This window comes from Coloeus monedula, assembly GCF_965178545.1.
Source record: "Coloeus monedula genome assembly, chromosome: 7".
Taxonomy (NCBI): Eukaryota; Metazoa; Chordata; class Aves; order Passeriformes; family Corvidae; genus Coloeus; species Coloeus monedula.
In genome coordinates, this window is record NC_138787.1 from 728,369 (window position 1) to 745,151 (window position 16,783).

The 16,783-nt window shown below is 50.6% G+C and overlaps 1 protein-coding gene across 9 annotated transcripts in view; it reads left to right on the plus strand.

Annotated features, from left to right (window-relative positions):
• The window catches only part of HDAC4 (histone deacetylase 4), a 175,171-nt gene that overhangs the window by 59,536 nt on the left and 98,852 nt on the right, over positions 1–16,783 (plus strand). For 5 of the 9 annotated variants that reach the window (XM_082285035.1, XM_082285038.1, XM_082285037.1 and 2 more), the window contains exons 1-2: positions 7,247–7,364; positions 13,407–13,478. In XM_082285035.1, coding sequence (XP_082141161.1) covers positions 7,304–7,364; positions 13,407–13,478 — 133 coding nt within the window. In that variant the 5' untranslated portion in view covers positions 7,247–7,303. Of the gene's footprint in view, positions 1–7,246; positions 7,365–7,865; positions 8,098–13,406; positions 13,479–16,783 lie in introns of those variants that run through there. The other 4 variants (XM_082285040.1, XM_082285041.1, XM_082285043.1 and 1 more) reach the window with 2 other exon arrangements.

The window sequence follows — 16,783 nt, forward strand, 5'->3', positions numbered from 1 at the left end:
TTTGTGCTACCCTTGAACAGTGACTGCCGAAGTGTCTTCGCTTGTGTGGGCAGCCCTGGAAGTCTGTTTTCCATCTTTCAGAAGATTCCAGCTAGTTAGGGTTCCTTTGTCATTCAATTTTCTCTTGTTTACCAGGATATTAGGAAGCTGGAATAGAAGCAGTGTGTGTTTTGCCTTAGGAAACATCAGCAGTCCAGTCACCATTCCAGAAATTCCTCTCAATTCATTTTTTTTCCTGTCTGTAGCGAAGCTCACAAGGATTGTGAATGCTGTAAATGTAAATCTGAAAAGGTCAAACCTCATGTATGCCAGAGACAGGAGTACAGGATGACAGCAATGCAGGGCCACAGTGAATTTTAAACCGTGGCTCGAGAACAATATGTTCAAAAAAACCTGTCCAAGGACATGCCTTGGGTATTGAGGAGGAGTTTGAGGGAAAGCAGCGAGGATTTACTTGCATTACTCGATGGCTTAACGTGCAGCAGAGAGGGATCAAACCACAGGGTGAGGCTGGAGAGCAGGGAAAGGTTCTTCCCCCAGAGGCTGCTGGGCACTGCCCAGGCTCCCCAGGGAATGGGCACGGCCCCGAGGCTGCCAGAGCTCCAGGAGCGTTTGGACAGCGCTGCCAGGGATGCCCAGGCTGGGGTTGGTGGGGTGTCTGTGCAGGGCCAGGGGTTGGACTCCATGGTCCTGGTGGGTTCCTTTCAGGACATGCTCTGTCTTTGGGTTGGATGAGTCCTTGTGCAGAGCTGCAGTGATGCCGGGATCAGCTCTGCCCTGCTGCATTTCCAATTCCAGGAGCGAGCACCCCTACCCAGTGCTGAGGGAACCTCATCCAGATTGACACATGTCAGGTGTTTTCAGCTGCTCCTTTGCTCGTGGCGCACAAAGGATCAACAATTCCTGCTGGCTGGGTGCTGGGGGGGATTGAAATGTGGGCCAGGATTGATTTTTTTGGGGAGGCCATTGATTGGCGCTGCTGGCTGGACGGGAGTGTCAGCAGGGCCAGCAAAAGGCAGCACTGCAGTGTGTGATTCCACGGACAGTGATGGATTCTCCATCAGTGGCTGGGGCAAGGCAACCCCGAAGTAGCTGTTGGTGTAAAGCACTGGAGGATGCAGCCAAAACTGATGGAGGTGTTTGCTGTTTAGCAGATTTGTAGTCACTGTGGTTTGTTATTGTAAATAACATCCAGGTGGGATAATAGGTTCAGACTCGGTGTGTGCACTGGTTCTGGGAAATGGGAAACTGAGCCTCCTGTTCTCCAGGCCCAGCACATTCTGATTTATTATGTGGGGCCCACTCCCCCATGTGCTGATCACCTTGTTTGCCATGTTTTCCCCCTCCCATGATGAGCAGGGACCTCTTGGCTGCAGAAGCTCTAAAGGAATTCTGATGGCTTTCTGGGAGGTGCCAGCTGGTTTTCAGTTGGGGCACACAGAAGGCTAGGGGAGGAATGGCTTTAAGTGAGAAATGGGAGAGAAATAACTCCAGGTTAAGAAAAAAATCGTAAAAACAATAAGAAAGCAAAACCTGAAATCATCCCTTTTTTGTCTGACTACTTCTGAGTAAATGGTGCCTTAAGGAGCAACTTAAGTAGTAAACCCAAGTGTCTTAATTTACGCTTTTCTACTTGCAGTGATGAAGCAAAAACCAACATAATGACACAGAAATGAGTTAAAATGAAAAATCAAGGCTTTTTCTTTGTTGTTTCCCATCTATGTTTTGCTTACCAAGAACAGTGGCACTTCTTGGCACTGCTGTTGGTACAGGTGCGCTGGTGGTGCTGCCTGTAACTCTCAGCCTTTGCTGTGTTTACCTGTGGGGTTTAATTCCCTGCTTGTGCTGGGGTATGGGATTGTCAAGTGCTCCCAGGGCTGGAGACCCCTGCTCTGGAGCCAGGCTGGGAGAGCTGGGGGTGCTCACCTGGAGAAGGGAAGGCTCCAGGGAGAGCTCAGAGCCCCTTGCAGGGCCTAAAGGGGCTCCAGGAGAGCTGCAGAGGGACTGGAGACAAGGCATGGAGGGACAGGACACAGGGAATGGCTTCCCAGTGCCAGAGGGCAGGGCTGGATGGGATATTGGGAAGGAATTGTTCCCTGGGAGGGTGGGGAAGGGCTGGGATGGATTTCCCAGAGCAGCTGTGGCTGCCCCTGGATCCCTGGCAGTGTCCAAGGCCAGGCTGGACATTGGGGCTTGGAGCAGCCTGGGACAGTGGGAGGTGTCCCTGCCTGTGGCAGGGGTGGGACGGGATGAGCTTTAAGGTCCCTTCCCACCCAAATCACCTATTCACAATTCCATCGGGAGACCTCTGCCCAGTACTTTCTAGAACATTTGTTTCCTTTTGTAACACACAAAAAGTATTGTATCATGCTGATGGTTCACTCAGGGAGATCCTCAGGGACTCCGAGGTCCCCCGGGTGTTGCAGCTCCTGAGATTCCTGATTCCCTGTGAAGGCTGTCTCCAGACAGACCCGGAGCAATCCGGGCAGCCATGCCATTATCAAAGTGCAGCCCATGAGGTGTTCGGTGCTGCTTAGCCCCCTGTGAAGGCTGCACCTTGTGGATAAAAGTTCTGTGCTCTAAAGGAGCAGGCAATAATACTCATTAAAATGCTTTTCAGTTTCTTTTCTCCTCTTTGTCACATTATTTTGAACATACACAAAGTCCAGCGTTGGGGCTGCACCTTGGATCCAGTGGGTTCAGTTTTGGTCCCTCACAAAAAGAGGGACCCTGAGGGGCTGGAGCGTGGCCAGGGCAGGGAACGGAGCTGGGAAGGGGCTGGAGCCCCAGGAGCGGCTGAGGGAGCTGGAAAGGGGCTCAGGCTGGAGCAAAGGAGGCTCAGGGGGGACCTTGTGGCTCTGCACAAGTCCCTGACAGGAGGGGGCAGCCGGGGGGGAAATCGGGCTCTGCTCCCAGGGAACAGGGACAGGAGGAGAGGGAACGGCCTCAGGCTGGGCCAGGGCAGGGGCAGGCTGGATATTGGGGAAAATGTCTTGCCTGAAATGAAGGCATCATGCCCAGGGCACCATCCCTGGAAGAGTGCAAACGCACGTGGGATGCAGCACTAGGGGACGAGGTTTAGCGGCGCTGCTGAGCTGATGGTGGGACTCTGTGATCTTGGAGGGCCTCTCCAGCCTTTTCTGCGATTCCATGATTTTGGATCAGCCTCGTGGTAAGACAGACTTGCTTCTCCTTGGCTTGGAAACAGGAGCGGCTCCTCTACACACCGGGAATTAGAAATATCCGTTTCAAAACGTGCCATTCTCGTGTTGCTGTGTTTAATGCAATTTCAAATGCTTTTACTAAAGCAAATCCATATTACTGGTATTATCTACTATTACTGTATTAGATTGCCATGCAATAATGATCCATTGTGGTAAGGAAAACCCATTATGCGTTGCATGAGCATTTCAGCTTGTGTTAACCCCTTATGTGCCACAGAACTGGAATAAAGGGGATTTTTGAGTGCGAGGGAGTTGTGGATTGTGCCTTTCCAGTGGCATTGGTGAGATTTTCTTCTCTTGGAGCTTTCTGCTGTCTTCCATCATCAGGATGAAACAGAGAAGGTGCTGAGGGTAGGTGCCGGGAGCTGTCCTTTGGGTTGGGATTTGGTGGTCTCCATCCAGAGTTTTCTGTAGGAAGTGTCCAACTTCTTCATGGCTTTAATTTAAGGGCAGTAATTCCCACAGAAATACTTAGTGTGAGTATTTTAAAGCAAAACAGTCTTTTTGATGAATGACTTCACGTTCTTATCTTCAGTTAAAAGTAACCTCTGGTGCTTGGCACTTTTGGGGGGTTTGTTTCTTTTGAGGGTGAAGAGCCAGTGTTGGAAGTTTGGAATATGGGCACTCTGGACATGACTAGTTTTAACTGCGTGATTGGTTTAATTGCTGTTTGTTTGTGTGCTTCCAGGATTGTTGAACTGATGATTTTGGTTTTGACCAAGCACTATCTCCAGTTTTGTTTTGAGCACCCTGAATTAGCGTGTTGGGACAGGATCTGCATTTCTGGGTGCCAGCAATTTCTGGTCCAAGCTTTGTACACAAACTTACTCAATGTTTACGTGCGCCTGCTTGAAATCTGGGCAAAGCAAGGAGAAACCTTGTCCTCCTCCCTGTCTGAGGGTGAGGGTGGCACTCAAATGTGTTGTTGTCACCTTCAACAGGCGTAGGGTGACTTGCAGTTCAGGCTGCTTGCAGGCACGGTCAGCTGGCCTGTGGTCCTTAAAATGTTAGACCAAAAGGCTTTTTCCCTGATGAGCCACAGATTTGCTGCTGTTACAGGCTTGGATGTGGTATTGCATGTGAGGATGAGTTTTCCACCCTGAGACATGGGGAGTGTAGCAGAAAGGATGATGGGGCACTGGGAAGGGTTGGGGCTGGAAGCCTTTGGAGCCTGGCAGGCACCTGGGACCCGCAGCCCCATCAAACCCAAGGCCTGATCTGTTTGCTGACCCTCCTGTCTCCATATCTCTGTATTTATTTCCCTCAACGAAACATTCCCCCTTTTTTCCCCTCTGCTCTTTCCAGTTCTGCCATGTGCTCAGGGAGCTCCTAAGGCCAGCAGGCATCTGCTTACTCATGAAATCCTGGATGGTTCCCATTGCCAGCAGTGCCCAGGGAGGGCTCCAAGCCTCAGTTTCCTTTGCCTCTGTTCTCCTTGCCCTCTGCTGCATCCAGGAGTTTCTCCTGGGTTAGTGTGAGTGTAATGGGTTGCTGAGTAAGTGTCCTCGCTTCCCTTTCCTGCACTGGAAAGGATTGGAACCTTTGGATGCAGCCTGCATTGGAAATAGTTCATAGAATCATGGAATCTCCAGAGCTGGAAGGGACCCACAAGGATCACAAAGTCCTGCTGCTGGCCCTGCACAGACCCCCCACCAGTCCCACCCTGGGCATCCCTGGCAGCGCTGTCCAAATGCTCCTGGAGCTCTGGCAGCCTCGGGGCTGTGCCCATTCCCTGGGGAGCCTGGGCAGTGCCCAGCAGCCTCTGGGGGAAGAACCTTTCCCTGCTCTCCAGCCTGATACCCAACCTGACCCTGCCCAGAATCATCACTTGTGTGGATCAGTCTCATTTAGCACGTGTGCTAGCCGGCCGTGGGGCTGGAAGGCAATCCATGCTCTTTGCTTCCCATCACAGACAGTTTGTTCCCTCCTGGAAGCAAGGAAGCCTCTTCTTCCCATGGCATCTCGTTAGCTCGAACATCGCGTCCTGTGAGTGCGTGGGCAGGAGCTGGAGCCTCGTTCGAAGCTGTGGAAGAGCCAGGCTATCTTTCAGCTGGATTTCTTCCTGACAGTTTATTCATCCAGAGAGAAGGGAAAATTAAGCAGGTTATTGACCCTTCTCTCCTGCCTCGAAGATGTGCTTCGCCTCCCTCCTGCTGCTGACAATCGCAGATAATTTCAAGGTGCTTCTTCTTCCCCCGCCCCGCTCCCCTCTTCCCTTGCTTCGTTCTTGTACCAGCAATCAGTTTTGAAGAACCTGCTGGAATATTGCTTTGGATCCAAGGGGCGCTCTGTCTGCGGATTCGTGGCGCTGCAGTGGGGATTCACGTGCTGTGAATAGCGGGTGATTGGGGAATGGCCGGCTGCCAGCAGCACCTCTCCCGCTCAACGCCCAGGCAGTCCTGGGGAGTTGGCTTTTTTTACTGTGCTCAAGTTCACGGGACCTGTCTCAGCAGATTGAACACCTCACTTTGATAACGCCGATCTCCCGCAGAAACATTTAACTGGGAGGGTGGTGGAATCCTGCCTTTACCCCGTTCGCCTCCCAAGGAGGATGGAAAATTTTATCCACTTCTGTTAAAAGGCTGTGTTAAAACTTAAAAAAAAACCCCAAACCCAGCACCGTGCAGGGAGCAGGAACATTCTGCAGAATGGCTCTGGAAAGAGCCTGTTGGTTGAACATAATATTCCAGAGCGAAGTTAAATGCTTGGACTATGCTAATTTCTTGAGGACAGTCACCTTTTCAGATGGATTGCACCCTGCAGATGGTGGCAGATTGTGCCCTCCTCCACTCCTGCCAGGAGCGTGTGCTCACTGACAGAATCAAAGCAGCAAAAGGATGAAGCTCTCCAGAAGAGTTGATGAATCTCTTGCCTTTAAAATTGAAGTGCTTTGTGCCAGGGAAAATATCTATGAATATATTTATAGTCATGAGCAGCGGAGTCTCGGCTCCTTCGTCGCAAGTGGGGAAATTGCTGTTCCACCAAGTCTGTGAAAGTGGAATCTACTTTTAGATGCTTTGAAATGGGAGTCTGTTTTTTTTTTATCTGAGATTTAAAAATATCTGAAGTCCAAATTTTAGAAATCTGTACATAATTGACACGAAGATGATGTATACAGACAGCCTAAAGCTAGCGGGTAGCGGCAGGTATTATGGAATCACAGTATCCTAGGGCGGGTTGGGTTGGGAGGGACCTTAAATCTCATCCCATTCCACCCCCTGCCATGGGCAGGGACACCTCCCACTGTCCCAGGCTGCTCCAAGCTGTGTTCAGCCTGGCCTTGGGCACTGCCAGGGATCCAGGGGCAGCCCCAGCTGCTCTGGGCACCCTGTGCCAGGGCCTGCCCACCCTCCCAGGGAACAATTCCTTCCCAATACCCCATCTCTCCCTGCCCTCTGGCACTGGGAAGCCATTCCCTGTGTCCTGTCCCCCCATGCCTTGTCCCCAGTCCCTCTGCAGCTCTCCTGGAGCCCCTTTAGGCCCTCCCTGGAGCTCTCCTTGGAGCCTTCCCTTCTCTTCCCCAGCTCTCCCAGCCTGGCTCCAGGGCAGAGGGGCTCCAGCCTTGTGATAAGGAAATTATGTCAAGAACAGGTAGACAGGGGTGCTTTTGCTGCTGCCTGGTGTTGATCCCGGCTGGCTCTCTATGGGATAAGGCTGGGATAGCGGGGAGGTGCTGTGCAGAGTGCCAGGCTGATCCTGCAGCATCTATCACCGGGGACCGATGGTGCATCCTGCAGATCCCACCCCGAGTCTCCCAGCGCCCTGGGGACACCAGGAATGCTGGCAGCAGAAGCCCTGAGCTGTGCTTTGGGGTTTGCTTTGCGCTGGCCAGCGGGAGGTGCGGGGTGGCCACCAGCAGAGGACTTCTGGCCTTGGCCACAGCAGAGACACTGCGGGACACGGCTCGGCCTGAAACAGAGCCGGGCCCGGGACAGGGCTCCGTGCCTGGGAATGTCACTCCGTGGGCGGCGCCTGCGAGGGGAAAGCAGAGCTCAGCCTTTGCTGACAGCGCAGAGGCCGGACGGGCTGAGGCTGGCCGGCAGCAGAGCGCCCGCGGCCGGGATCCCGCTGCTCTGGGAATGGTCGGGACGCCGCTGCTCCCCGGGCCCGCGCAGCTCTGTGGGAGGCTGTGCCTGCCAGGTGCGTGTGAGGGGGACGCGCGGCTTCCTGGGCTCTTCGTCTCTCCTGAGCCGTCCTCAGGGTCCGGGTGCCACGGGTGAGCAGGGTGGTGGTGCTTCAGGTGTGTGCTTGAGCTCAGCCCTAGTATTACCCGACTCTCCGTGGTTGTTTCCAAATGAGCTGGTTTTGAAACCAGTTACAGAAAAATGGACTGAAAACCAGCATGAAATACGTGAGTTTTTTTCACTTGGAAGGGAAAATGGACATGAAATGTGTAGTGCACATTCTCTCCCTTTAACCTGTTTTATTCCTCCTCCCCTGCGTGCTTTGTTGGGGGGCAGTGGGAAAGCTGGCTGGGGGGAAGGTTTCTGGCTTTCCTTGCTCACAGGGGAAGGGAATCAAATATCCTGGAATGGGCAGCTCCTCCTTCTGGCTGTCTCCGGTGGAGTGGATGGGTTACTCCCAGCCTCTGCTCACTCGCGTTTAGACGTAAAGGATTATTTTGTTCCCGTGGATCTCCAGAGTGACACATCTCCTCAGCTGTGTGCGGATGAAGTCATCGGAGTCTGCTGAGGAGGCTGAAGATTGTCACGTTTGGTGGGAGTTGCTTCGTCCTCCCACCGCAGGGAATTAAGGAAAATAATGGCATAGGAAGTGGAACACAATGCTTCCAGGGAAAAGTGGTGTCTTGTCATTTGGATATCAGCCTGTCAACACCTTGAGGACCGCAGCTTCCTGTTTAAACGCTTCTTAGGTATTTTGGTTTCTAGGATCACTTCCTAGTAATAAATTAAGTGTTGCTTTTTGTGTTAGCAGCTGCTGAGCATTAGAAGCCCGGGAGGGTTTGGGTTGGAAGGGACCTTGAAGACCATCCAGTTCCAAGCCCCTGCCGTGGCCAGGGGTGCCTCTCACTGGATCGGGTTGCTCAGAGCTCCATCCAACCCAGCCTCAAACTTTTTTATGTTTCCTTTTATGCTTTCACTTTGATGTTAACCAAACTGTGACCTGCAGGATTTACCTTTACAGGGTCCAGGGTAGGAGAGCAGTACCAAGCTCTTGTAAATGTTATACCTGAGTACCTTCAGATTCTTGTGAGGTATTTGTGTGGATTCTAATGCAAAAGAAAGCTTGGGCCTCATCCTGGTTCTCACTAGCGAGGTGCTGAGTGCTGGGGTGGGCTCCTGGCTTCAGTGGAACTGACATCTGGATATCTGGACTCTGGAATGTCTCTGGAGCAGTCAGGATTGTCAAGGGCACGAGGGGGTTTGCTATTCCAGGTGTGCCAGCCTCCTCCAGAGCTGAGGAAGCCACCAGCCTGACCTACTTTCTACTGCATCCACAGCAAGCAGTCAGAATGAAGGCAAATTAGATACATATAGATATATACACCAGGCCATCCTGGTGATGGTGATGCGATGTCACTCCCTGGCAAGGCGAGGCGGCTCACTTCAGTATTAGCTGTAGTTGTAGTAACCCTAATAGTTAAAAAATTCCCCCAAACAACCCCACACGGACGGGGTTGGGTTAACTCTCCTCTGAACAGGCGTTCTGGTAACTCCAACAGACCCATCTCTTTTTCACTTGTCTCCCCTCCTCCCGTGCCCCGTTCTGCCCGTGCGTGGCTGCAGCGCTTTTATTTTTACCATCCACCTTTAAGGGATGAGTAAACAGTGCTTAAATCCCGGGTTTGTCTGCGCGGAGTTCCGCGGGCCGGGGCGGCGCGCTGGGTTTTTATAGCAGCCGCAGTCGGTTCCAGCCGAAGCCATAATTGGTATTTGGGCTTGATGGCTGCTGTAAATCTCCGAGAAGGGAAGGGAAAGGATGCTCTCATTTTGTTAGGCTGCTTCTCTTTCGGATGCAGAGTGCATCTTCCAGCTCTCTGGGCTAATTAAAATGCCATTACAGTACATGTGGTGCTACAATACAGTCTAGGGAGACTTCCAAAAATAGCTCCTTGAGTGCAGACAAATTAGAGAGGAAATATGCACTGAGCATTTTCTCATAGGTTTAAAGAGAAATAATCCATTTGCTGCCCTAATTGCTTTCTTGTAAACGTTGAAGGATTTTTTTTTTGTCTTTTTTTCTCCCCCCTCTGTAAATTCCGTATGAGCAGACAGATAAATAACGCGCCCATGGTAATTAGCGTTCTCATTGCTAATATTGTAACTTGTCACACACGCTTGATATGCAAGTCAGGGTGTTCCAGTGGCCTGTGCTTAACGGTCAGGGGTGGAGGCTTTTTAATTCCTCAGCCAGCCTGTTTTAGCTGCCTGGCATCCCAAGGCTCCAAGGGTAGTGCATGATCTGGTTTTTAAATTCAGCCAAACGTTCGAGCAGAGCCACCCACGGACCCTCCCCAGATCCTGCCCGGAAGGAACGCAGAGAAACCTTCTGTGTGCACGTTGTGCCCCCCGACCCGGCTCGGGGACAGAATGCAAGGTGCTTTTTATAGCCTGGCTCTGGTGCGTGGATACTGATAGCAGGGGGAAGGACACCCCACGTTCCTGTGCCTGGAGGAGATCCATGGAATTGCTGTGGGCTGACACATGTAATGGAGACAGCACGGAGCTGCTGGGCACTGCCAGGGCTCTCGTGTGAACAGCCTGGTGACAAGGGATGAGGCTTGTGCTGGCTTGTGGAGCACTGGGCAGCCTTGCTTAGGGGCAAGGAGCATGATCTGGGGCCTTAAAGCTCATCTGCTTCCCCCCCCTGCCATGGGCAGGGACACCTCCCACTGTCCCAAGCTGCTCCAAGCCCCAATGTCCAGCCTGGCCTTGGACACTGCCAGGGAGGGATCCAGGGGCAGCCTCAGCTGCTCTGGGCACCCTGGGCCAGGGCCTGCCCACCCTCCCAGTGAATTCCCTGCCTGCTCAGAGGCCCCTGATTGCTGTTGTGCAGTGAGGTGCTGTCCAGAAGATTTATGAGCAAAGGAGACAGAAGTTGGTCAAGTGGTCTCAAACTCGCAGCGTTAGCAGAAAGCTGCTCATCCTGAAAACGCCTCTGGACCACTCTGTTGCCTTCCCTCAGTGGAGAACCAGGCTGATGCTGGCAAAACTGAGTTCTGCAGCGCCTCTGTCCCATTTAATAAAAAAATCTTCTCTCTGAGGTTTCCCTCTTGGTTGCCCATAATTCATCTTCAGGTGTTGAACCTGAAGCCGTGGCCGCCGAGGCTGCTGCGTCCCCGAGGGGTGACTTTGCACGTGCCCCTGTTCATGCATCCAGGAGGGAGCTTGGATCCTCTGCATCACTGCTGAGTGGGGACTGTGTGGTTTGGGGAAATCCTTTGGCTTTTCCTTCTTCTGGCCTTGCTTGGCCAGCTATTTCCCGTTGGTAGTTGTACTTCTTTCTGTCGCCATCACCGTGGGAAGGTTTTACTCTTCTGTCACTGCATCTTCCATCCATCTGTTTTTCACCTTGGATTCTGCATTTCAAGCTCCAAAGGGAGCAAATCCGAGTCACTAATGCTGATTTTCTCTACCCTTTGCTCCTGCCTTTCTCCCTGTCTTCCCTAAAGTTTTACTTCTGCACCTCTGTAGAATTTTTCCTCTACTGCAGGTATCCTTTAAAGATAATTTTTAGTTGCTCATCACTTCCCTCCAGGAATTCAGGTAGGCCAGGGTGATTTGCATCAGGTCGAAAGATCTGAATACATGGAAAACTATTTAAATAACCTCTTCGTTCCCAGTTCTGCCCTACATTTTGAAGCTCATCAGAGTTAATTATAGTCAGGCTGCTTGCAGTTTTCTTTAAGACCTCATTGAATGTTTCAGCCTTCTATTCTTCTTCATTTCTTGTCTTTCTAAAGCGGTGAAGTTGTATTTCCTTGTCCTCATCTGGTTTGGTTTTGCCCTGGATGGACTTGATGATCTCAGAGGTCTTTTCCAACCTTGACAATTCTCTGATTCTGTGAAATCGTTCATTTTGCTGCTTCATCTTTTCTGAGGGTTTTTATCTGTCATGTTTCTGGTTTGTTCTGGAGTGAACTCGTAAATATTTTGCCTTTGTTTTGCTATTTTCAACATCTTTAAATCCTGCAAGCTCAGCTACTTCCAAACCTGTCCTGGCTATATTTTCTGAATAACTTAAACAACTCTTTGGAACAGATTAAGATTAAAAACAACGTGTTCGAGTTTCCATCAATGAATTATGGCTTCATTTTGTTAATTAATGAGTAGAAATACCCATCTGGAAATTAAGCTCCACTAAATGTTCCCTGACTCGAGCCATGAATCAGACAGGCTGGTGTCTGCCTCCCTCCAGGCTCGGTGGACAGAGCACTTTGTTGCAGAGTTTTGGGGAAATCATCAGCCTGATTCACACAGAGCCAATTTGGGAGGATGTTTTCTGGCCAGTTCTTTTTAGTAGCTTAGGACCAATTTGGCCAGCAGAGAGCTGGGGAATATTTCGTAGCTTGTCTGGGTTGTCTCAGTATTCAAACCAGGGTCTATGGCTTGTAAGAAGTCAAACCCTGATTATGTGGCTTGACCTCTCTGCACTGCTCCAGCAGCTCCACATCCTTGTGCTGAGGGAGGACTCCAGAGATTCAGAGCTTTATTTCTTATTTTATACTTAATATTTTCTTTTATAGAGCTTTATTTGGACAGCAAAGACAGAACCTCAGTCTCGCATCGCTCGGTTTTGCTTCGAGTCTTTCAGGTGTCAGTGCTTTAAAAGATGTTCCTAAATGTTCTGCTGTGATTAATCTAATCCTCGTTTTGAAACAAAGGTGGCAAAGCGTTGGTTTTTGGGTTTGGGTTTTTTTAAATGAGTGGAAAGGAATACTTTTTTTTAATCAGTGGAAAAAATTCTTTATTTCTTAGAATTAAACAGGTCTTAAAAGTCCCTGAAATTGACCTGGATTTGTCTCACAGAGCACCTGGGTGCTGCTGCAGGGCTCTGCTTTGTCCATGGGTTCTTCTCCTCTGAAGGCTCGTCTTCATCTGAAACTGCCCAGCAGAGAAGCTGAAAATACTCTGCTCCCCAGGAAAACTGGGAATTTTCCTGGGCTGTGCTCTCCACTGACTCTGATGGCTCAATTATATTTGAAATAGTGATGTTTTGCTCTTCCCCTTCAATCCGTAGTCAGTGGAGGTGAACCCAGGCAAGACATGGAGAAATCCCCGACTGTGCCTTCTCTCCAGAAAAATGGAGAAAACAGGGAGAAGAAAACAAATCTTAACGTTTTTCTAGCACTGTCCTTTGCCTGAGAGAGATGGAGTGGCTTCTTTGATGTCTCCAGACAGGGTTTGGCTTGATCCTATCAGAGCTGCAGCACAGAAAGGGGTTGGAGGGGAAAAGTGAGACAGACTGGCAGAGGTGGAACAAATGGGTTTGAGATAAATTTTCTGTATCCCAGTGTTCATAATTGCACTGAAAACATAATTTAGCATTTTTTGCTTCAGCTTTCCTGGGAGGGGAATGGGTGACTAGAAACTCAGGTGTGGCAGTCTCCAACACTGGTTGTTCTGTTTAACTCTACCTGGATGCAAGATACGATCTTGGAAATATTTTAAATAGGGAACTGCTTCAGCAAGATGGATTTGTGCATCTCATTTACAAAGTATGTTTTTAATGCCTTTCTGAGATCCAAACTTATGCAAAATGGGGCTTGTTATGCATGTCTCTGCATTTTAATCTCCTGCAGTGATTTGTCAGTTTTCCTTAACATCTCCCTGGCATATTCCAGCCATTCCTCAACTTTGCTCTGTGGGGCTGCGTCTCTGTCTTAACTCAGTTCTCCCAGCAAGGAAGGAGCGGCAGTTTAGCTGTTCTCTGGTAAGGTTTGTGAGCTGACATCCCTATTTCCTCAGGTTGGGTTCAGCACCAGCTGCGGGCTTAAAGACCAGGAAAACCTGGGCGTAATTCGGGGTAGAGCCTCCTTCATTTCCTGCTTTAGCTGTCCTGGGAATGTTCTTGTTTCCATTGATTCATGCTACTTGTGTTTCTGCTCTGCATCGATAATTGGTTGCTGATTATTTTTTCTGCTTGGAATGGCTAAAAATAGCTCAGCTACCCAAAGTGTTGATGTGATTTTACTTTTTTTTTTCCCTCCCCTCTTTCCAGATGGGCTTTCTGGCAGAGACCAGCCAGTGGAGCTGTTGAATCCACCTCGAGTGAACCACATGCCCAGCTCTGGTAAGGAAAAAGCTTCCTATTAAGCCTCGTTCCTGTGCTGGGGGTGCAGGAAAACGCTCTGCAGCTCTGCCTTGCGAGTGGGAGAGCAGAATGCAAATGCAGAGTGCTGGAACAAAGTCTGTTAGGACTTGCACACCTCTGCTTTCCCAGGCTGGGAGAGTGGGATTTGGGAATGGAGCACAGCAGCCCTGGGAGTCTTGCAGGGCGCTGAGGGGAGCCCAGCCTGGTGGGGGGTGCTTGGTTTGCCTTGGAAAGGAGAGGATGGGAGCACAAAGCAGCATCTGAACGAGTCCTTCCCCAGCCCAGAAGGAGCACTGGGGAGCCGAGGAGGTTTTGGAGCTGCTGCTCTCGTTAGGGAGAAGGGACAGGGAGCCAAGGCCGGGCTGATCAAAGTGTGTCACGCCGGGCTCCGGGCTGTTTGCTGTTCTCCCTCTCATAATGATCCTGCCACAGCATCTCCTGGGGCTTGTCCTCCTGCTCCTTGTCCTGGCTGCTCCTGACCGGGCTGGGGGAGCTCTTAAAGGCTCGTGGCTGCAGCTCTGTGAGTGATGGAGACCAAAGTTCTGCTCCCAGCACATGGAATTCTGTGGGAAACAATCTGCTGCTGGCTGTTGTGTTTCCCCCTTCTGTCTTCCAGGTACAAGCAGATATTTGTACTAGGGGTGATAGGATACAGGAAACTTTATCTGCTCTGCAGGGAGCAGCTCAGATCTTCCAAACCTCCAACTTTCCCTTCTCTGTTGCCTCCCAAAATTCCCTCAGGCCCTTTTCTCTTAAGGATGAGATCTCGCAGAAGATCTGAGCACTTCTGGTAGTGCCAGTTGGAAAGATGTAAACGAAGTTTATTCAAAACAACTTCGCTACATTGGGAGGGGGAGAAGAAAGTGGGCTGTGGCCTAACCTAGATTTTTGTGGCCTCAAATGCATATCTGGGGAAGGAAACTTTCAAGGAGGTAGAGTTGTAGCATTGGGGGGAAAAAGGAAGAGATGGTTGTTCACCAGGCACGGGCGTTTGGCTTCGGACTGTGAGAAATCCCTGTCCCCTCCGTGTGCTCCCAGACGTGTCCGTCAGGTAAGGGAGGTTCTGTTGTCCTAACCCTCACAGGCATTCTCCTTTTAACATCCCTGTGGTAGCACAGGTCAACTTACAGGTTTTACTGCCCTCACCTCGCTCGTGAGCCGGGGTGGATTTTGTGGCTCTGTGGATCATCGGCCAGGATTGGGAAAGGGATGGGTTGGAATCTTCAATCCCCTTTATTTTGGTATTGGTTTTGATTGCTGGCTAAATTTAATGTTTCTTTCTGAGGTTGAGAGCTTGGGGAGCCTGATGGTAGAGTCTGTTCTGGCTGGTTTTGCCCAGGTGAAGTGAGGCTGTTTAATGGAGCCATGCAGGATTTGGGGAGTTCTTGCTGTTTGGACTCCATTTTGACAATTTCTAATAGCTCACCTCTGTGCTTTTGGAAGAACATTGAGGCAGGGATCCCTGGGGAGCTGTGCTGGTGCGAAGTAGGTTGAATGAGAGGTGGGAAGCCCCATCTCTTTGGCAGATGGTTCTCCCAGTATTTGGGCTGTGGGAATGGAACTTAGGCTGGGAGAGCTGGGGGTGCTCACCTGGAGGAGAGAAGGCTCCAGGGAGGGCTCAGAGCCCCTTGCAGGGCCTAAAGGGGCTCCAGGAGAGCTGCAGAGGGACTGGGGACAAGGCATGGAGGGACAGGACACAGGGAATGGCTTCCCAGTGCCAGAGGGCAGGGCTGGATGGGATCTTGGGAAGGAATTGTTCCCTGGGAGGGTGGGCAGGCCCTGGCCCAGGGTGCCCAGAGCAGCTGTGGCTGCCCCTGGATCCCTGGCAGTGCCCAAGGCCAGGCTGGACATTGGGGCTTGGAGCAGCCTGGGACAGTGGGAGGTGTCCCTGCCCGTGGCAGGGGTGGGATGGGATGAGCTCTAAGGTCCTTCCCAACCCAAACCATCCTGGGATTGCCGTATCTGGTTTTTATCATTCTTGTCTTTAGGAGTTTGCTGCAGATCTTTGTGAGAGAAGAAAGGAGAAGCAACACCAAGCATTGCTCTGGAAAAACGAGTTGTGTGTGGGATTGTAGGGTGGTGTTCCAAGTCTCAGGCATGACTGAAATAATGGTGTTAAAAAACAGCTTAAGGAGGAAAAAAAAAGACTTGATTGTGTCCTGGGATATTTTGATTAAAACATTCTCCTGCCCAGGTCAGGGTAAGGTTGAATGAACTTGAGTGGTCCTTGAGCTTTTATGCTGCATTTCTATTTCAGATAAAATCACTGTGGTGTGCTTGTAGGAAACCAAAATGTTTTTCTCTTCACCACGAACCAAGTGAAGGAGAGGTTTGACCCTTGTTAGTTGTTTTTCTCTGATGTGAAATGGTGAGAAAGTTCTAAAAATCCTCCATCCTGCAGGGCATTTCAGCTACAAACCGAGAAATATTTACAGCAATTTTATGAGATGGTTTTTAGGAGCGAATTTGGTTGAGTAGAACCGAGTTCAGTCATCAGCAGTGAAAATTATTTCTATCTTCTTTTCTGTATAAATTAAAGATTAATTGGAGGAAGGGAAACATTTTCCCTTTTCAAAGGCGCATCAGCCGTAATTGGTGCTTCTGAATTTCTGAGGTGCTCGCAGAAGTACAACAAGACAAAGCCCCCACAGCCCACATCCTGCTCAGGAGTGCAATCATCATCTGTCTGATAGCGCTGCCTCTCTGCCTCGGGCTCCGAGGATCGCTGCGCCTTTGGCCCGGGGGAGGAAAAGGAATAAATTAACTTTATTCAGCAACGTTGCTTCCCTTCATTCTTTTTTTTTTTTAAGTCAGAGGCTGGTGAGGCCCTGGTACAGATTTCTCAGAGCAGCTGTGGCTGCCTCTGCATCCCTGGAAGTGTCCAAGGCCAGGCTGGACATTGGGGCTTGGAGCAGCCTGGGATAGTGGGAGGTGTCCCTGCCTGTGGAAAGGGATGAGGTCCCTTCCAATGCAGAGCATTAAGTGGGAGATTTCAGCTCCCTGCTGCTTTTTTCTCCTTGCTAGATCTAATTATCCACTCTCACTTCCACAGCCATTCGCAAAAATAATGTTGATGTATGTGGGATTAAATGGTTGGTACGAGCCTCTGGACTGATGTTGTCGCCTGGTTTTGCAGCCAGAGATGAATCCCTGCCTGTGAGGGGAAGGAGGGGTGTTCCAGCTGCTCCGGGCTGTTGTTAATTCCCCCTCTCAGAGGAAGGGGATGCCCTCATGGCTCCCCACCTCCAAACTCTCCTTCAGCACCTCCTCCAGAAAGGCACCAA